Consider the following 22,128-nt stretch of genomic DNA (forward strand, 5'->3'; position numbering starts at 1 on the left):
CCAGGCCCCATGCTTATAAACCTTAAAGTCTAGACTTTAATGTCATGGCAATGCCATTCAAATAACATTACGTTAAAGTCTGGACTAAGTCTAGACTAAGTTTTATAAGCATGGGGCCTGGACAAATAGTTGTGCATCATTTTATTTACTCGTATTATATGTGGCACGCAAACCAAAAGCCTTTCGAAAACATGAAAAGCCATTTCCCTCTACCATGTGTTGTGTGCACATCATGCAAAATAACAACATCCATTAACAAAAACGTCTCAGTTTTATGCATGTTGTTTTTTCAAACAATAGATCAACATCAAATTTTAAATGAAAACAAGCATTTTGAGAGTACTGCTAAAGCAATACACGTCCCCTACCTGAGCCAACAATTTTTCGTATCTCCTAAATTTAAGGGCCAAACCTCTGAAAAGTGGGTAAATACCCATAAAAGTGATCACTGGAGTACATGATAAAGCTATATAAAAAATTTCACCTCAATATTTTCAGGTATTGCAAAACAAAAGTCTGGAAATTGTTTTTCATATCTCCTAAGTTCAAGGGCCATAACTGTTAAAAATGGGTAAATTGTCATTGAAAGTTAAACTTCACATGATATCTCAAGGCCTAGAAAAGAAGTCCAGAAAACCAATATTCACATTGCCCAAGTTCAAGGGCCAAAATATATACTCTGTCACAAACAGGTAAATAGCCATGAAAGTCAAACTTGATCTGTAACAGTACATGATAAAGCTACACACAAAATTCCAGGTTAATATATCAAGGCCTTCTGGAAAAAGTCTGGAAAACCAATTTTCAGATTGCCTAAGTTAAAGGGTCATAACTCCGTCAAAAATGTCAAAAATGGGTAAATCGCCATGAAAGTCAATCTTGATCTGTAACAATACAGGATAAAACTATACACAAAATTTCAGATCAATATCTTATAGCCTTCTATAAAAAAAACATCCAGACATATGTGGGACAGACAGACGGACGGACAGACAGAAGGACGGAGATGAAATCTATAGCCTCCTCCAGTTGGACCAGAAGGGGACTAAAAAGAAGAAGTGATAGTGACATAAGAACATGATCAGTCTTTGAAGTGGAAACTAAAACTTGTGCATGGAAAATGTGGGATGTATAGTCTTGCATTATGATCATCTAGCACACTTTCAATGTGGAAACATGTCCGAAGTATATACATTTGAGAAGAAAGTTCAAAATGCACTTACATGTATGTGAATCTGGATGATTTGAAAATATTTGTCCAAAGTGAAAATGTAATATATACATAAGTGAATTCAAAAACAACATTGCACAATGATTTTATATACATCATTTATGTATATCATAGGGGCCTATATGTTCTATCAACACACCTAAAACCACGTTTGCACCAATTAAACACTCATGTAGTTCATTTTAATATAAATATACAAATATAGAAGTTTAAAAAGAATAAAAGTAATGTTGGCAATTGGTAAAATTCTGTATGAATTGAAAACAAGGGCTTTTTTCATAAAACAAAATGCCACAAAATTAGATCATTTTCTGTTAATCAGATAATGGGTAGCAACATGGCAGCATGTTATTCTCAATCTTTAGACTCAGTTTTATGATTACCGGGTACCATATGCCTACCGTACATGTATATATGTGAAGTACACAATAGCTACTGATTAAACAATGTGCTGAGGTGTTCCGACTTAAAGGAATATTTGAAGATGTGACACCCACTTTGTTTAAAGCAGAAAACTTATACCACACTTAAATAAGTCATTTTCCAGAAATTCAGTCAATTTCAAGCTAATTTATACCCCCAAAACAGTTGAAATGGAGTAAAAGCTTAAAAAAATAAATTTAAAATCATATCCCTGGACATACATGTATGTCACAATGTTATGAGGCAAAGAACCAATCTCTTCTAGTGCTGTTTAAAAAAAATGGAATAAATTATAAAACAAATTTTTAAATTCCATAACCAAACACAAAATTCCTCAACTTCCCAGACATAAAAATGACATTTATTGCAAATCCTGACTTTTCAAGATTTCAATGACCTGTTTGAAACCATTGGCCATCCACGAACAGAACAAACTAAATGTACTATTAGTAATTTTGGTGTATACTAAACAATCAGTCCTAGCAATGAATCTTTTATTATTTGTCTGTAAGAACAGAATGGTTCTGGAAACCAAAGTACTTAGTTAACACTGTACAAAAATCCCACACTGGAAAAAGTTTAGACATAAATAATTTTCAATATATTTACTATATTACAATATTAAACAGTAAAAATAGACCATGCCGAAGCATAGGCAGATAATTGTATCGAAAGTGATTTATGTGAAAATAAGTTTGTTACGTAAAGGTATTTTTTGGTATAATCCTGTTACAGGTTATGCAAATTTTGAATTTGTGGACGACTGTCCTTTGACTGATAATTAAGCTTCAGTTTCTATACTGTAAACTGGTTTAAACTGTCTAAGACTTAGAGATGTAGCTAATGGAATTTTTTAGAGAGGGTGAGGGGCACAATCCCATATTTTAATGATCAAAAGTCAGATTCATCTTCAACAATGTGGAGAAATGTTTTTAATGGTACTGTACTAAATACAGTGTTTGTAATACTGCATGCTTACCTGCAAAAAATAATAATACACAAATAAATTCCAAAAAGCAAGAAATCATTTGAACAATGTGCAATCTGATGTAAGGTAAATTTTATCGGCTGTACAGAACCAAATTAAAATATTATATTACTTTTAGTATTTCAAAGACAATGAAATGCATGTAAATATCTTTCTTTATGATCTTAAAAAGACATGGGTGGATGTAATTTAGATGAACACATGCAATTTTTTTAAAGTCATATTTATAACATTAAATACAAATGTATCTCTTCAAAAGACTTTTATAATTTACAAATATTTTACTAAACAGGTTAAATTTAATAATCAAGTGGGCATTTTAAAGGTGCATATAGAGATTTATGCTGAAGTACCATGTACAAATGACCAGCATTCTAGGCAGGTGGGTAACTTGGGCCACAGTTTCAACCCATGGCTACATGATGGTGGGCCAGGTCATGTTTAGTATGAAATGATAAACTAATTCTGTGAACCTAGGTAACGTATATACAGGGGTGGAATGTAGCCAAGTGGTAAAGCACTCGCTCGATGTGCGGTCGGTCTGGGATCGATCCCCGTCGGTGAGCCCATTGGTCTATTTCTCGTTCCAGCCAGTGCACCACAACTGGTATATCCTACCCTGTCTGTGGGATGGTGCATATAAAAGATCTTTTGCTGCTAATTGAAAAAGAGTAGCCCATGAAGTGGCAACAGTGGGTTTCCTCTTTCAATACCTGTGTGGTCCTTAACCATATGCCATATAACCGTAAATAAAATGTGTTGAGTGTATCGAAAAATAAAATATTTCTTTCTTTTTTCTTTCTACGTGTACACAGTACATGCCACTACATCACAATGTATTGTCACCATGTTGTCCATACTCTGTAAGACAAAACAGTGAAATAAGGGCCTATGAACATGTGTGAATGGATCTATAAGAAATATTTTGGGCAAGTGGTGAAATCTCCACAATTATTGCTGAAGGGTATCATACACTGTAGTTAACAGTGAGCTACAAATTTCAAACAACTTTGCAAGTTTGTCCACCCAGGTTGTGCTCCTAGACAGATACACGTATGTACATGGAGATATGATTTTTGGTCGCAAAACCTTTACTACCTGGTGCATTTTCCCTCCTGATAGTGAACAATGGTGTGTAGTCATAAAAATATTAATAGGGATGGACTATTCCAAATGGATTTATAAATAAGTGAAACATATATATTCAATATTTCAGTTTTAAAACAGAATTTTAAATTTATGCGAGGGTTTCTACTCACTTTCTTCTTTTTTTTCAAAAGTTTATATTACATATAGGTATGTGTACATTTACAATGTAACACATGTAAGCCTAGAGTGTTATATTAAAGTATTTATTTGGTCCCAAAATTATTAATAAAGTTACAAGTACTTAGTACTGCATTAAAATTAGATTTTGTAGTTCAAACCAACACGGACTCATGAATATACATATAATAAATAATTATTTAATTTATAATCCAGAGCACACACTGGAAAGAATAATCTTTTATGTAATTTTCAGATATATATACATGTACCAGAAGAGTATTTCCTTGAAAATTATTAAAAAGTGGCCAATTTAACAAAACATTTATTTAGCCAAACATTAAATGTTGGGGTTATTTTGTATAAGACTAGCAATTGGATAATTTGGAAATAGGGCAGTACATGACTTTGTATGACTGCAACAGAAAGACGGATATGGGTACACTGTAAATAATATTGGCTTCAAATTTTGTCAGTCAGTTTTGGCGAGTGCATGTACTGCATTTCATACAGTTCGCTTGAAACACTACATACATGAACACTGTTATCACTGTTACTGACACTACAGAATCAGTGCAACACTCAGAACTTTCAAATGATATCCAGTCTTCGTACTCGGACTTTCTGCTTGTAGTGGTAATACTTCAAGTACTGTTTCAGTGAGTTGGGCAGTGGCAACATGCTGATTTCGTCATAGCTGATGTGACAGCAGATCTCCGACCGACTCAGGTGCTGCAGCGAGAACGGATCCTTCCTGTTGAGCGGTAACGTGAGCATCGGCTCGAAGAACATGCAACAGTTCGGGTCCTTGTAGTGTTCTATCAGACCACACACTGTGTCGCACGCGTAGACCGCGGGGTCATGGGCATCGAAACTAAACTTGTGGTTCCACTGCTCGATGCGGGCGTGCAGAGACCGGCTGTAGCGACGGAAGCTCACCGAGAACAGGAACTCCTCCTGAGCACTGTCCCGGAGAAGAAACGTGCCTTCGGGTTTGCTGTCAAGCAGGCGTTCTGCCTCGTACCGGTCCATGATACCCCAGTAGAAGCTGCAGCTTGTGATGCACCTGAGATCGGGGACCAGACAGTGGACGTAGTCGACCTGGGTGTGAATCACACAGGGAACACGGCTGTTTGGGATCTCCATCTTCAGGTTGCTGCAGTCACTGTAGCGAGACTCGCCACTATTGTCCACACTGCCGTGACACAAACTGTTGCCGACAGCGTCGAGAGTCGACAGGGCTGGGTATGAAAGGGATCCGGAGAGTGAACTGTGACTACCTCCGAGAATCTGACTAGAATGGGACCCAGACCTAGCACCCAGGAGTCTCATCCACCTTCTTCCAAATGGAGCCCGATTGAGTTCTATTCCGTGTTCGATTTCCTCCGCTCGTTCCGCTAATCGCAGTTCGTCAACGTCCTCAGCGGGATAGAGTTCATCGAAGTGCGTCGCTACGGACATGTCTATCAAGGGAGCTCTTCTGAACAATGGAGCTGCGACACATGCGTTGGGTATTACGGAAGCAGCCAGCTGATTGCGCGAGTCAGTCTGTACCTGATCTAAACTGTCTGTACTAAGTGCCACACTGTCGGAGTCTCTCCTTCGTAACAACGCACACACACAGCCACTTTGGCACTGTGGAGATTCGGATTGGCTGTGACTGTGTGACGAACCCATTCTTGATCCATGAGAAACTTTAGCTCGCAATTTCAGACTCCAAAACTTTTTCTTAGACCTTCCTTGTAGCTTTTCTGTCTTTTTCCGTCGAGTTGGTAAACTAGATCGACGGCAGCTGGTACAAGAATTTAAAACGTCGGTTCCATGACAAGATTTGGAGATTAGTTTTTTGTTCAACATAAATGCATTTTCGCCAGATTCCCTCACAGGGTCACGACAATGAGCACTACTGCATGCAGCGGACTCATTGACATCCAGTGAATCAACTAAGCTGATAAGCGAGAGTTCACTACCACAACAGAAGAAGGGCCGAACAGCTGATCGGTGCATTCGGTGTCTTACTTGGGAACAGTCTGACACCTTCTCTTTCTTACATTCTCCCATCACTGAGGCTGTACCTTTACCCCTGTCTCCATCAGAACCCTCATTATCCACACTAGAGTTGGTCCCCAAATATTCAATGGAATCAGGGTCGTCACCTGCAAAATAAATACAGATGTGTAATACATTTTATAACTGTTAGCAACAAACTGTTCAGGTAATTTAAACAATATTTTTTACAGGGTTACAGAAAGTACTCGCCCACTCGCTAAATGCAAATAAAAATTCTGATGGATGAGTTAAAAAATGCAACTACCAGTCCAACAGGCGATCTGTCTTTTTCCGCCTTAATTGGGTTTTTTAAAGGGTTTTTAAAATTACTATTATTTGCATTGAATCCATGACTCTCCATCAGACATGTCAGAATTCCAAACCATTCAAACAAACGGTTCAGAATTATGACAAATACACAATAAAAAACAGTACAGCATTGCCAATAGACTATTTTGGAGTTCCGAACTGCACTTGCGACCCCCTCTTTATTTTCATGTGAATGTCAAAGTGACAATATCTCCGGTTCATCTAATCCAGGGTTAGCTCTGGCACTCACCAATTGCAATTTTTAAAAGTAGTTGGCAAATTTTATTTTAATCTGGCGAAAACATTTCATATAATAATTGACATTTCAAAAAAAAAAAATGTTTATTTCAAAAAAAAAAAAAAGGTTTAATAGACAATTTGTCAACATTTTATGCTCGGCAAGAGCTAGCCCTGTAATAATACATAAAAGATGAGTCAGCTTAAATACATTGTACAAACTTTTTGTACCAGATACTGAGGGGTAGATCTTTCAGAAAGATATCCACCTGTTACCCCCCCCCCCCCCATTATACTGATACATGTATAAAGAGGGAACCTCACCCTAAACCTAACAATAGAGGGGTAATGGTTACAGGGTTCATTAATAATTATTTTAAACTTATTGGTGACATCGTGTTTCAAATACAAAATTTACCAGAATTATACCTATTAAGCACTTTCCAGGATGAAAATAAAATTTAAGTACTTTCCAGGATGCATGTGAACCCTGGGCTGGATATTTTACTGGTATTTCCACAAAGTCAACCAACACACAATGATATATATGGTTTAACCAAGCTTTCCTTTTTTTCTGGAAGAGAAGGGGTCGCACATCTGCCCTCCTTTAATTTTCACCCAGCAAGAACACTGATATATTGATTGCACTGTAGTTGTATTCTTACATATAAACAGAATACATCTCAAGCTGCATTATATTTTGCAGAAACAATTTTCTAAAGAGCTGCACAGAAACACATCATCATGATTATGCACAATAATATTGCATAATCTCAGATGTTTTTCCATGGGTGAACTATAACTTCACTGGGAGACATATGTTAGGCATTCCATTCACTGATTCGAACTGAGCTGCTACTGACCACCACCACTGTACATAAGTGTCATAACAGCTGAAACCGTCACTCCATCAATGATTCATTTCATCATGATGTTCACCATCATGTCCAAATAAGAAATGACTGCTGTTTACAAACAAAAAAATTCTAACAATTACTGGTTTACAGATACTCACAACTCGCCATTATGTTTCGTGTGATCACACTTAATGTCAATATTTTACTTTAAATCTAATTATTTTGTCAAATATTATGTTTACACGAAAAAATAATTGACATAAGATACCACACCGGAAATAGCTGACGTTGTAAAGGCATTTGTCTTTTGTTTTGTAAATTCCACCTATTATGAAGACAACCGCAAAAATCTCATGGGGTTCAAATAAAATTCATTACACCGTACAAATGTTCAGCGTAAATTATTACAGACGTCCAGCACAGTGCTATCCTATATGTCTATGTCGTCCTTCCAACGAAACAGATATACCACACAGATCTATAAAATATATTAACAAGTTCTACGGGTGGAAAATACGAATTGACGGAATTGACTAATAAAAGATAACTCTTCTTGGATTTCCGGTTGTAACGTTTCAACAATATGTAACCTTCATTATTTGCGTTATAAATAAATTCCTATGTTTAGAATTGCATGCAGTGACGTTAATTTTGGGGGCTGTGATTTACGTATTGATGAAATGGTAACATTTTTATTGCTGACCTATTACTTTGAGTATTTTTGGTAGGAGTTTCCTTTGGCACTGTCAGGTATAAAGACTTAAAGTTAAAAGAGCATTATTTAATTTATTATGATTATAAATACCACCAACGTCTCAAACTGCGTTCACCTAACGACAAAAACACGAATACGATATTTACGGAAATATTATTCTACATTTTTCAGCTATGATACGTGAAACAAAATAGATTGCAATCAATTAACATTTAAAAAATCAACAATGTTGATGTAAAACAAATCCATTCTAGTAAACAAAAGTGAATCACCCTACAGTAAACAAGAAAGAGTGCGACGTTTCTAACTGCATTCAGGCGCATGCGTTTGCAACAAGTATCGTAACACGCATGTGCGGTTCTTCATTTTCCATTTTTAAGGCCACTACATGAAAAAAAATATGTTTCTTAACGATGCACAGTTGACGAACACTTAGTTTAATATTTTTTTAAAAGGAAAAATTCAATTTGTCAAGCGTTCTGGTCCGGTACGCGTTTTATCAACACACATCGCTAACATTTCATGTCAATACTGATAGGTTTATACCAGTGAATAGTTTGTAAAATATAAAAAAATTTAATGAATTGATTCATAATTAACACAATTTATACACTCAGAATTATTTACAATTGTTACGAATGGATTATGAATACTATTCACTTTAACAGAGGCACAAAAATGTAGCATACCTTTTGCAACTCGAATGTAATAATAGAAAACAAATTCTAACAACAGGGGTCTTAAAAATCATAAAAATTAAATGCTTTGGCCTTGTTGATCTGGCACGTGTGAGGTCACATTGTGACACACACCAAATGTTAATTAATCTTTCTCCATTATAAGTCAATTTCTACGGGTCATGTGGACCAGATATTGGTAATTTTAAGGAATAAACAAAAACGGCTTAGTAAAATTAATGGTTTTAGGGATTTGTAAAGTTTTGTATTTAGATACTTACTTTTCTGAACTTTATTGTTTATGACAACAAATCTGATGTTGATTGCGCGAACCATGCACAAGAAAACAAAGTGAACAGAATTTGAAGCATAACGCAGTTAGGGACGTTGACGATACTTATCATAAATAGTTATGATTAGGGTTAGTGACAATGCTAAAGGAAAGTCCTTCCAACGACACCACTAGGGCATATTGATTTATTAATTATTGGCTATTGGATGTCAAACATTTGGTAATTTTGATGAATAGTCTTAGGGAAGAAACTCGCTTCATTTTCCCATCAATTACATGGTAACAGGTATCAAATTAATGGATCTTTTATATGCACCATTTCAGGCAGGATAGCACATACCAGTACCATGGCCTTTGATATGCCAGTTGTGGTGCACTGGCTGGACCAAGAAATGGCCCAATGGGCCCACTGACAGGAATCGACAGAGTCCGTACGCATCCTGGAAAATCCAGGATCGATTCAGTCTTAGACCGACTGCACATTAGGCAAGCACTTTACTACTGGATTACATCCCACCGCACTCTAATTAGCAAGGCAATAATAAAAAATGTTAATTTTTAAGGTGTGATGATTCTTTGATATTACACAATCATAACTGAAGCAATATATATATATACATACATGTATATATTTTTTTTAATAATTAACCCTTTGACATGGAGAACGACACAAAATTTATGTTGTTTCCCTCTTTATGAGGAAAGTGAGATCTGTGTCTGTTTAGAAGTACAGTGAATCAAATATATTGCGTGCGAGTGTGTTTTTATCAGTCATTTATTTAACAGAAAATATAATTCTATTAATAAGAAAGGTAACTCTTACTCTTACTATCTGCAATAATTTGTTTGGGTTGACTGTTGATATAAAAAGAAAAAAGGTAATCCTTTGGAAATAGCAAATTTATTCTGTAAGCTACATGTATATTCATGTGCATAATTGTAAAAAAAAATTGCTATTTATAATCCAGTTAAAGGAAGGGACAATTAAGGCATTTGGCCTGGTATGCATATTCAACGATATATAATGCACATTATTGCTTAATATCAACAAGTATAATCGTATAGTTAATTAATAAAACGGTTAAATGTGATGGCTGTTATATATAATGGAGTGGCCATTTTGTACCATCCCAGTGAATACGCCCACTGGCGAGCTGGTGGTTACGTAATACCTAACGTGTCGCGTCAGGAATTAAGTCTTCGAACTGAAGAAACAAAACATACGTGATTTTTGCGCATGCATAGCAATGTTCTGTAATATTATCCATCCCAGTAACCCGACAAGTATATATTATTTTTCAATACAAAATAAACCACCATTGTCAAAGTGTTGAAATAACTGTATTATGTTTTGTACATAAATGAACCCACGTACTGAAATAATAATCAAAGTGTTTTCTTGGTTAATTGGTCTTTTCTTTCTGTGGCCTGTACTTGTGGTTTCTGATTGGCAGGTGTATATTTAGACGGTCCCCAGACACTGTGTCTAGACACACTAAAAAGACGTGCCTCTTTTATTAAGATCACAAGGTATTGTTTGATAGCCGCGTGCGGACACCCCTCAAATCGTAATTGGCATTATCAGCCTTCCTGCTTTATTACTGTAAGTAATTCTGTTAATCCCTTTATTAAGTAGACTTTCACATCTAAAATCACAAAACTGACCAATTACATAGTCCCAAAGAAAAGAAAATTATCACTTGGTGAGTGAGTGGTCGTTTTTGCTCAAACGTACCCTACCAACAGGCCTAATAATTAAAAAAAGTTTCTTTGGATTTTTTTACAGAGCAAAATACTATAACTCCATTTCGTTCTATTGATGCAAATTGAAATATATTTAGTTAAATAGTTTATTATACTATCAAGTCATTTATGTTGTTTTACAAGTCAGGTTGATGAAAGCGAAGCGCCTTGTCGTAAATTAGAGCATTTGTTTACACTGTGCTTAGAGGAGTTGGACGGAGCTGACGTCACTTTGCCCCAAGCTATACCACCGGATGTCACAAAAACTAAACAAAATGGCTGCCCCCAGTTAGCAGGAATAGTCATTGTTTTTTTATTAACTCTAAAATTACCCATTTTTCATTTGTTAAAGTGTCAGTATGTGTTGGTGGTCCGGGTATGCATCTTTCCAACACATAAGGCTCTTATTTGAGTTTACCCTCCCTTTAAAGAGATTGCAAAGAATCTAAAATAGAAAGGAGTTTATTGATATATGTAGCATTGGAAATTGACATGTAAAAAAAAAATGACATGTAAAGTATTTTTTAATAATGCTAGTACTTTTTTTTTTAATTAATTTTTTTTTTACATAATATTTCAGCATGTTATTTTTTAATAATACTGGTGTGGGGTTTTTTAATTAAAAAAAAAAAGTAACGTAATATTTTAGCATGTTGTTGTTTTAAATTATAATTTTGTTGCTCTTATTTTAGGTGTCTCTTCAGATCAAGGTTTATTTACCTTTTGAAAAGGCATTTGGTGTTGCAACAACTACAGTTTGTTGCAATGGATGCTGGAACTAAGAAACGATACACACCTGTGGAAGACAGCAAGAACGCCCACACAGAAAAAGAAAGTAAACATGACAAAAGATACAAGAAAAAGAGAAAATACGAAGAACAAGAGTCGCAGAAAGAAGACAACTGCGGTTTGAATTCAATACCACTAACAGATAATTTAGGAATACCATTATCCAAGCATGCCTGTCGGTCAGCAGCAAGCATACTTTTAAGCAATGATGACCATAATGACGATAAAACTGTTAACAATACTAATGTAGCTGATCATTCTGTATCTTCGTCATCTGACCATCTACGTGTATTGGGAACTGATTCCTCATCAGTGATACCAGTGGACACTGTCAATCTGTTCTCCAGGTTTTCTCCTACTAAGGGAGTAACATTTCTGCGTACCAGTACTCCATATATGTCAAACATGGTTCCCAATGTGGCGGCCATGTTTCAGGCTGCGTCACAGTATCACAACATGTTTGGGGTTCCTCCGCAGTATCATCCTTTTGGATATGTGTGCAGGACAACTTCGACAGCAGTATTGCACCAAACATTGCACCAGCAGAGTCAGTCAGTGGGTTCTAAAGCTAATTCTGTGTCCAGGCAACCTGGGACAGCAGCACCTTCAGCTGGGCCAGCTGTCAAAGAGATGACCTCCATTAGTGCTGGTAACTAATTCCTTCTTTAGTTCTCTGCAATGTCAGCTTGATGATGAATTGAAGTACCAATCGTTTGCTTATAAAAGTTTAAAAAAACTTTTAAAGTTAAAAGTTATAACACCACTAGAGCACATTGATTAATTAATCATCTTCTATTGGATGTCAAACATTCGGTTATTTTGACAGGACAGCATATACCACAGCCTTTGATATACCAGTCATGGGACATTGGTTGGGATAGGTACAAAACCAATGAGTCCTATGACTCCCATCGCCTCAGACATGCACTCTGCCAACTGAGTTAAATCCCACTAATTAAAAACTTGGGGCTAAATTTATGAAGCCTGTTTTTCTTAAATGCAGGTGTTTAAGCATTGTAAATGTATGTAGTTACATGCGAGTAAGACCAACAGAATTTGTAAATTCGGCCCTTAAAGTCCACATTAAAGACTTGCACAAATTCTGCAGGTTGTTTGTAAGGGGTATATCAATCTAATTAAAATTAGCTCCACTATTACATGTGGATCTAACAGCAGCCCGTTGGAGCTCATGTCCGTTGACCTTTCATTCGACCAATCAAAACCTTACTTGCAAAATCATGCCAGTGATTTGAAAAGAATTTGAAAACATTCGGTATTATGCTGAGGGTATACGAAATAATTTGGGTGAATTGCAAAGTATGCCGGAAAGTAATTGCAATATAAAATTTTATATAAAATTTGTTTCAAGACGAAAAAATAAACCGTGATCGTATAGCCATAAAATCTGTTTATACTAGTATACAATCCAAAGTTTATTACTGCACTTTTCACCATTTTTCAATGTTGAAATAGACCAACAAGTTCGCCTATTGCATAAATAGTCTCCCCCAATATTTTTAGAATTTGTATGCTCCCGAATAATGCTATAAAAGGCGAAGTGTAATTGGTCGATATTTAAATTGTTATTTATAGATGAAATGTCACCTGGACATGGGAGTCCATGCAGTGCTGTTAGATCTACTGGCTAGACCCAGTAGAGCTAATTTGAATCAGATTGGGGGTATATCTTAATTAAACCCTTCAATCTAGGCATTGAACATTTATAAACACAAACCATGTGGCTTAACCAAACATACCAATATTACCATTGGAGGAATGTTAGTTTCGTTCAACTGGGACTTACACAAGTCCACTTTTGTGTTGCCTATTAAAAAAAACCCCCAAAATTAGGACATTATACACAAAGTTATAACAGGTTAAATAAAATGAAATGGGTTACTTTTAATTTCTTCTTTTTTTTTTCTCTTTTTTTTATTAACTCATAAAAGGTATATGTAAACATGTCCAGAGGTTTGATTTTTGTTTTGTTTTCTCTTTTCATCTGGTTTTCGTGTAGGTGTTATAGGGCATCCACGCCAGTGGGAGTACACGGACTATGGAAGGCAGCACCGTTCGAGAGCGAAGCAAGGTTCAGAGATATCGGTGATGTCCTACAACATCCTAGCCCAGAATCTTCTGGAGGAGCACAGCTATTTGTACGAAGACCATGGAGACGAGGCCTTAACCTGGAACTACCGCAGCCACAGACTACTGCAGGAAATTGCATTTCATCATTCAGATGTAAAATATATTTTATAATTAATTTTATGTGCTCTGTGGGTTTGGAAGGAGATTCACCTGTCAGCTTCTGTCATTCAAATTCCATGAATGCTGTTTGGTTATGTATGTGGTTGTCTCTGTCAATCAGTTTCTCTCTCTCTCTCTCTCTCTCTCTCTCTCTCTCTCTCTCTCTCTCTCTCTCTCTCTCTCTCTCTCCCTCTCCCCCTCCCCCTCCCCCTCTCCCTCTCCCTCTCCCTCTCCCTCCCTCTCCCTTTCGTTTGATCTTATAATTTCCTGATCTCAATCTCTCGACCAACAACATATGAGTACATGCTCCTGGATGTTAGACACCAATGTGTTGAGTTATCAGCAAACATTTTGTTTTTATCACAGGAGATCACTGTAAGAAAAATGTTTTAACATAATTATCAATAAAATAAAAAATGATACAGGCTCTACATGATGTAACATGTATAGGGCAGTGACCTCAATATTCGACCAGTGTATTTAATTAATTACCATACTCGCTTAAACTGAATACAAAGTATTTTGAACATACGCGACAGGGTGAACATTCTTTCTTCCGGAAACGCAATAGCAGACGATAACTATGTGAATGAACGTAAGTATATATCCATCAGCTACAGTGATAATATGAACGTCGGCCATTTTTATTGCATGCTATTACACCATCCAACATTCCGTGAACATTTGCAATACTTTTAATCCATTTGAAATCTTTAAAAATGTCTTTAATAATTTTATTTGTGATCAAACAGAGCTGACAATGCAATGTGACCTCAGTCATTATAATTTCGATCACGTGACCACGTGATCAAATTATGACATATGATAGAGAAGGTTGCCCCAGTATTAAACCAATAAAAAAGCTTGAGGATACATTCCCAAAATAAACTCCCAAGAACCACAAATGTACTACTTTTATGTATTTTGGTGCTGTTTGTCAGGACTTACAAAATTATGTTTTCTTTTATTTTCAGTCTAATATCATATCTGTAAATTGTGATAGGACCAAAGAGACTGTTTATCAGAAAGTATGTGTGCGTGTGTGAATGTGTATACAAGCATGTGCGTGCGTGCGTAAATGCATAAATATGTGTTACAGTTGTTAAAATCAACATTTTTTGGATTTAGTTGTTTGATATATGTTGCATTTACTATAAAATAAAGTTTTATTAGTTAAATAGAAAGTGGTCGAATACTGGGTCATCTGGTCGAATACTGCTTACTGTTCATTCAAATCATTGCGGCACTCAAACCTACTCTAGTCGATGTATACTGCATGACCAAAACTCGGGTCTATTTCATGAATAGGATTGCCAATAAGTATATACGTACAAAAACAAATATTAGCAAATGCCAATAAACGCACATGTTATAATTCTTTCTTTCTTAAGTGGTCGAATACTGGGGCCGTTGCCCTATTTAATCTTGTGAATTTCTTTTCCTTTACATCACAGGTGGTCTGTCTACAGGAGGTCCAAAGCGATCATTACTCAAACTTTATTAATCCCGAATTGCAAAATCAGGGTAAGAATGTGCACAGACAGGTAAAAGAACCTTTGTTTTGCTCAATCTTTTGAATGTTCAGGTGTCACAATTATCATTTATCCTGCAATCACCACATAAATTGGTGAGATCTGATACAAGATAAATTTCTATATTTCCGGTCATTGACCAAAAATATTAGTCACATGATATAAACCCTTCTCAACTCGAGTATTTCAGAATACATTTTCAATAAATATATTCTTTAAATCATTAATTTTAGTACTGTATATATAAATAACCTTTTATGTCCTGATAAAGATACAAAACATATTTAGAGAGATTATTATATGAGCGTATACTGATTTTTCGAAACAAGTATCAAGATTATTGTATTAATCGAGCGAGAGCGAGGGTAATACATGAATCCTGACATGAGTTTCTTAAATCAGTACGATTTACACGTGAGTGTAATAATTTCGTTATTATCCAAAATATTATTTTCATGAATAACAAGCTAGGACCATGTCAGAACTTTTCAACGTAACTAAAAAGAGATGACAAAATGAAATTTACACTGGGGAAGTTATGACGTCGCTTCACAAAATTACATCATTTGTTGTGCACGTAAAATCATTATGACACATGTGGGTCTTACTGGTTATATTTCCCTGAATATCTTGAACTATGTGGATGATAAATATATTTATGAATTAGAGAACTGTAGTAAAATTAGTAATGTACAAAGAAGTGTTTTTTGTTTGCAGGTTACGATGGTGTGTACCTCAAGAGAACCGGAGACAAATGCGATGGCTGTGCAATTTTCTTCAAACGACACAAGTTCAGCTTGATCAAGTCGCACAACGTGGAGTTCAAACGCGGGGGTCTCCTGGACAGAGACAACATTGCTGTGATACTAGAACTGAGACCAAGATCCAGGTTTTACATGGGAAGTGTCAAGAAGATATGCGTCGCAACCACCCATCTCCTATTCAACCCGCGGAGAGGCGACGTCAAAATGGGACAACTCATGGTGTTACTGGCCGAACTCGACAGATGTGCGAGGTCATCGGATGGGACATACACGCCCGTAGTTCTCTGCGGCGATTTTAACCTGGAACCATATAGTCACCTCTATAAGATGATCTATCAGGGTTATCTGCGCTTCGAGGGACTAAGCTGTAATGAACTGTCGGGTCAGAAGGAAGGTGCATACGGAAAAGATAATTACATTAGTCGTAATATGTGTGAAAAGTTGAATATTAGTGATCACTGCCAATACATGGCTGTGAAGGAAAGAATGGATGAGCGGGTGAGTGGAGAGAAGGGTGATAGCACTGATGGTAATAATGCAAACGTTTCAGCTTGGAGAAAATCTCCAGACGTTGGTGAAATATCTACAGGTTCTATTGCTGATATTTCAAAACATGCAGCTGAGTACAAAAACAAATGGACATCACATCACCACACTGCACCAAATTCCGAAGTCCATAATAAGAGTAGTGAACACAGTAACAAGAATATTGGGTCTGGTCATCTTGGATCAGGTCTTCTAGGGTCGGGTCATCTTGGGTCAGGTCAACTTGGGTGGGGTCAACTTGGGTCTGGTCATCTTGGGTCTGATCATCTTGGACAACAGAGTCAGGGAACACCTGCATCTGGTCAGATCAGACATTCCTTCAACTTTGTGTCTTCCTACAACCATTACATTGAGCGTCTGAAATGCCGTGTTCCTGAGGTGACCACTCAACATCGTAGGGCAGCCTGTACGGTGGACTATATATTCTATAACGTGCACAAGAAGATCAGGTGTAAGGATCGGGGAAGATGGAGACCGGAAACTGTGCAGGAAGGAAAGCTGGTGCTTCTCGCACGATACGGATTGATGTCGAGCAGGGAGATAAATAAACTGGGCACAATGCCCAATCAGATGATGCCGTCTGATCACCTTCCTCTCGTATCACAGTTTTTGTTAAGGTCGTAGCAGGAAAATACATATAAATGATCTCTTGCTGCTTTCTTATTGGAGTAGCCTAAGTAGAGGCAACTGGGTCTCTCTCTCTCTCTCTCCTTCTCTCCTTCTCTCCTCTCTCTCCTTTCTCTCTCTTTCTCTCTCTCTGAAATAAGTGTCCAAATAGCCATTTGTTAGATACCAAATAGCCATTGTTTAAACATATTCCTTTTCTCGTTTTAAGTGAGCTCAGTGGTGTACATTCTCGTGTAAATATGCAAAAAAACATTGGTATAAATAAAATACATTTGAAGCAAGGCGGTAAAAGACCTTTGGTGGGTCTGCTTCAAAGGTATTACATGTAATTTACCAATGGGTTTTGCTTGAGATTGTAGCAGCGCATAATTTGTATACCTTAATATAGAGCACTTATGTTTTTTAAAGCAGGTGCAAAATGTGTTAAAAAATTAGAACCACATATCTCCGAAATGAAATTTTTTCAACATGTATTACTTAATAATAATCTTCATGACTGTTCATAGGGCAGATTTTGTTGTTAATCTGGTTTTATTAGACATGATACGTATGTATAAAAATGAAATATGTTTGCTTAATTAGTGTTTTTCAAAGGTTTACTAAATTAACTTTATATATAAAAAATTTATGTTAAAGTAATGGGGATTATGTATACTGTATATGGGAATTTTTACCTTCCAAAAATATATTTCTACTAAATGTTACCGTTTTTTATATTGAAGAATAAAAATAGTTTTATATTCATCTGTGTTTATGTCTTATCAAAATTGTTTAATGCAATACCATCAGTTTAAAAACACATCTTCATATATCAAGGCATTGATGAGTTGGATATATTTTTAATACTGAAACACAGATAAAATCATTCAGTCTTGTTCTGTGCCCTTGTTTAACCTCTGGCTAGAGGGGAGGACACTGGATTTATCTCCATGTACAAGTAGAGAGTTCGTGCAACTGAAAAAGGGCACCTACGTTGTTCCAGAGTACACTAACATGCATTATATAAAATGTCATGGCATCTTCTCCAGAAACACACAGCCAAACATGATGAACATCATGTCTCCTATTTAAAAGACTGTAGTTTGAGGTGGAGTGCCCTCCCTTACCCCTTGGATTTATGCCTGTACAGTGAGGGTTTTCAAAACTGCAATATTTGTATATCCTCATTTCACGACCTGGGGCCGGACGTAACCCAGTGGTAAAGCGCTGACTTCATGCAGTCGGTTTAGGATCAATCTCAACGGTGGCCCCATTGGGTTATTTCTCATTCCAGCCAGTGCTCCACAACTGGTGTAACAAAGACTGTGGGATGGTGCATATAAAAGATCCCTTGCTGCTAATCGAAAAGAGTAGTCCAAGAAGTGGCAACAGTGGGTTTCCTCTGTATATATATCTGTGTGGTCCTTAATCATATGTCTGATGCCATATAACTGTCAATAAAATGTGTTGTTAAATAAAAACATTTCCTGCCTTCCTTCATTTCATGACCTAGAAACCAATTTCATAACCTGCGACCATAACCATGAAACCAAACGAAGTTGCTTGAGGTAATCTTAAAAATGTCTACCTAAAGCAACAATTATAGAAATATTAACCTTTCTAATGGTATGTACACTTCATAGTGTCTAGTTTAAAAACATACTTATTGAAATATTAAAATCATAATTAGAATGGGATGAATGACTTGTCTACAAAACCAAGTGACCTTCATTATTTTTAGACACAAGGAATATAGTCTTAGTCACTCCTCTCCACAAATTACATGTATCGTGTCCTGAAGGGAGAAAGGGGCTGGAGCTAATTTGGTAGAGTGCTTGTTTGAGGTTCTTGCATTGCAGGGTCGAACCATTTCAATGGACCCATTTTCTGATTCCAACCAGTGCACCATGGCTGGTACCATATATCAAAGGCCATGGTATGTGCTGTGTTGTTCTGTCTGGGAAAGTACATATAAAAGATCCCTTTCTTTTACTGGAAAAATGTTATGGGGTTCCTCTCCAAGACCGTCAGAATTACCAAATGTTTGATGTCCAATAGCTGATGATTAATAAATTTACGTGCTCTAGTGGTGTTGTTAGACAAAACAAACTAACTTTTCCTGTCTACAAATTACATGTATCTTAATTGTGCTGACAGGAGAAAGGGGCAGAATCCAACTACATGTAGGTAGACTGTTCAGCCGAGGTGCTTGAATTGAGGTTTTTCCATCCCAACCAGTGCCCCACTATTTGTACCATATATCAAAGGATGTGGTGTGTGCTGTGTTGTCTTGTCTGTGGGAAAGTGCATATAAAAGATCCCTTTTCATTAAAAAATGTAGTGAGTTTCATTGAAATGTGCGGGACATAGCCCAGTGGTAAAGTGCTCACCTGATGTGTGGTCTGTCTGGGATCGAACCCCACTGGTGGGTACATTGTGCTTTTTTCTCATTCCAGCCAGTGCACTGTGACTGGTATATCAACGGCTGTGGTATGTGCTTTCCTATCAGTGGGATGGTGCATATAAAAGATCCCTTGCTACTAATGAAAACATGTAGCGGGTTTCCCCTCTAAGACTAAATGTCAAAATTACCATACATGTATGTTTGACATCCAATAGCCGATGATTAATAAATTATTGTGCTCTAGTGGTGTCATTAAACAAAAGAAACTAACTTTCATCTAAGACTTAGTGTCAAAATTACCTGTCAATAAATCAGTTTGCTCTAGTGATGTTGTTAAACAAACAAAACTTTTAACAGGAGAAATAGAGCAGAATAAAAACCTAGGAGACAGAATCATCACTTCCATTTGGATTTTCACATCATATAAAAAAATGTGAATTCACACGAGCAACTGAAAAGAAAAAAGGCATTAGTCCTGTATTCATCAGGATGTACTCTGAGAAGAAAAAGTTAAAGTTTGTTTTGTTTAACAACACCACTATAGAGCACTTTGATTTATTAATCATAGGCATCAGACATTTGGTACTTTTGGCAGCTACATACCATGAAAGTGAAATTAAAGCAAAAATCTCTAATATTTAATTTTTATGAAGCCAAAAATGACAGTACCATAATGTTCTGTCATCGACCATGATAATTTTTTTAAATAATACTTTACTTTGAAATAAGGACAATTTTACACAATCATTTTGGTATATCCAACAAAATTCAGTTGTCTATTTTATTCACATTTAAAATACAGACACATATCTCATTGTGTAAACTGGCAAGAAATATATATCACAGACACTTGAGAAGCTTACTAAAGATGTTTCACATCAAAATACCTTTATTAAATTTAATAAAATAGAAAAACTTAGTAATTACATATCACAGCATAACGTGGCTAAACAAGGATATTACTAAACAATTAAAATACACGTATATAAATAAATGTCTATAAAAATGAAATATATTCTGGACCCAATTACATTATGTACAATATAAAACATAAAAACATTAGCACATAAAATCAGGCATCAAACTTCTAAAAGCACTACTATAGTAGCAATGTATAATCGGTTTGTTTGATCAATAAAATTAATCAAAATTCTTCTGTCGATGGATACAAATAAAAATACCCTTCATTGGATATATATATACATGTATGTAAGATGGTAATTTTTTTCTTAGCATACTTTTGCTTGGAACCAAATATAAGTTATGATAAATACCGGTAATTTGTGCACATCTTGAATTTGTGCAACATATGATTATTGAAACTATGCAGTTTGGATGTCTCATACATCATCACCACAGTAATACATGTCATTCATCAAACATAATAAATGCAGTTGCTTTACTTGACATGTTTTTTCCAAATATCCCTGGCATAAGCTGAGTCGGATATTATTACAAGTGTGGTATATTATACCTCAACATTGCCAGATCCATGAAATGAAATGTTGCATAAATTAATGGAGCATAACATATTTTATTGTTATTAATCACATATCAATGACACTCTGTGACTTATGTTCAAATATTGATGATGTACAAATGAAATAGCTAGATGGCAACTGTATTATATACATGTAGTCCGATATACTGTTACTAAATCACAAAATAATAAAATGCATAATGGTATAACGTTTCACTATAGGGTTTGCATCCAATACAGTACAGTATTTCATAAAGCCACACAATATTTTTTTACAATCTAGTTGTTTGATCTGCATGTTCGTGAAAACAATTTCATAAAAAAATATATAGGTTAATTTTATCAAAATATTAATAAAATAATTAGTAGTAAGTAATACTAACGTTAATATTAATTAGATACGAAAGAAAGAAGAGTATTACAATGGATGAGTAGAGAACACTTAAGTGATAATCTAAATGAAACCAATTAATTATTACAATATATACTTGTGTAATCAATATGTCTTACCATATAAAACTGAATCTAAAACATGAGTCAGACATGATTAGGAGCTATATAAATTTTGTTTTACAAGTGACCAAAAAGCAAATACAAAATACAGTAATCTAGAAAGATAAATATAAATGCATTCACGTGTATATAAATTCTCAAAATGATGTGATGTGTGATGTTTTACAAATTGTGTAAACAATACTGAATGTTGAATACATGCACAATGTTTAACATGATTATATTATGTCTATCTTAGTTATTGTTCTTAAAAGTAAATAGGTCGATATAATTATTGTAAAAAATATATGGTTTCAAAATAAATTTTGAAAATTGTTTTGTTAATTTTCACATGATCATTTTATTCAATAAAAGCACAAGCAGTTTCGATTTCAGCTCATTATTAGAGGTAGAAATTATAGAGAATACAGTTTGAGATTACATACTAAGTACTAACCAGCAGTAGGTTTTATTTGGTCAA

The 22,128-nt window shown here is 35.7% G+C and overlaps 2 protein-coding genes across 3 annotated transcripts; one reads left to right on the plus strand and one right to left on the minus strand.

The window, feature by feature from the left end:
- Positions 1 to 3,334: 3,334 nt before the first annotated feature.
- Positions 3,335 to 7,645, minus strand: LOC121370260. The gene is made up of 2 exons (XM_041495387.1): positions 7,519 to 7,645; positions 3,335 to 6,064 (listed from the first exon to the last, which is right to left on the minus strand). Exons 1-2 carry the CDS (start codon positions 7,526 to 7,528, stop codon positions 4,500 to 4,502), a joined length of 1,575 nt encoding a protein of 524 aa, XP_041351321.1. The 5' UTR covers positions 7,529 to 7,645; the 3' UTR covers positions 3,335 to 4,499.
- A 273-nt stretch (positions 7,646 to 7,918) lies between these two features.
- Positions 7,919 to 18,034, plus strand: LOC121370259. Of its 2 annotated transcripts, XM_041495385.1 has the most exons (6): positions 7,923 to 8,043; positions 9,369 to 9,530; positions 11,480 to 12,225; positions 13,594 to 13,817; positions 15,278 to 15,347; positions 16,073 to 18,034. In XM_041495385.1, exons 2-6 carry the CDS (start codon positions 9,445 to 9,447, stop codon positions 17,287 to 17,289), a joined length of 2,343 nt encoding a protein of 780 aa, XP_041351319.1. In that variant the 5' UTR covers positions 7,923 to 8,043; positions 9,369 to 9,444; the 3' UTR covers positions 17,290 to 18,034. The 2 variants fall into 2 exon arrangements, with proteins under 2 accessions (XP_041351320.1, XP_041351319.1); XM_041495386.1 differs by lacking the exon at positions 9,369 to 9,530 and having other exon boundaries at positions 7,919 to 8,043.
- Positions 18,035 to 22,128: the final 4,094 nt, after the last annotated feature.

The sequence above is a fragment of the Gigantopelta aegis genome, chromosome 4 (genome assembly GCF_016097555.1).
Source record: "Gigantopelta aegis isolate Gae_Host chromosome 4, Gae_host_genome, whole genome shotgun sequence".
NCBI classification, from domain to species: domain Eukaryota; kingdom Metazoa; phylum Mollusca; class Gastropoda; order Neomphalida; family Peltospiridae; genus Gigantopelta; species Gigantopelta aegis.

What these genes read in the sequence shown, in the direction of transcription:
- LOC121370259 (XM_041495385.1), top strand. Translation starts at nt 9,445, where the DNA reads ATGGGCCCACTGACAGGAATCGACAGAGTCCGTACGCATCCTGGAAAA. An exon ending in TTAGACCGACTGCACATTAG is followed by an intron (nt 9,531 to 11,479) that starts GCAAGCACTTTA and finishes CTCTTATTTTAG; the next exon opens with GTGTCTCTTCAGATCAAGGT. An exon ending in TCCCGAATTGCAAAATCAGG is followed by an intron (nt 15,348 to 16,072) that starts GTAAGAATGTGC and finishes TTTTGTTTGCAG; the next exon opens with GTTACGATGGTGTGTACCTC.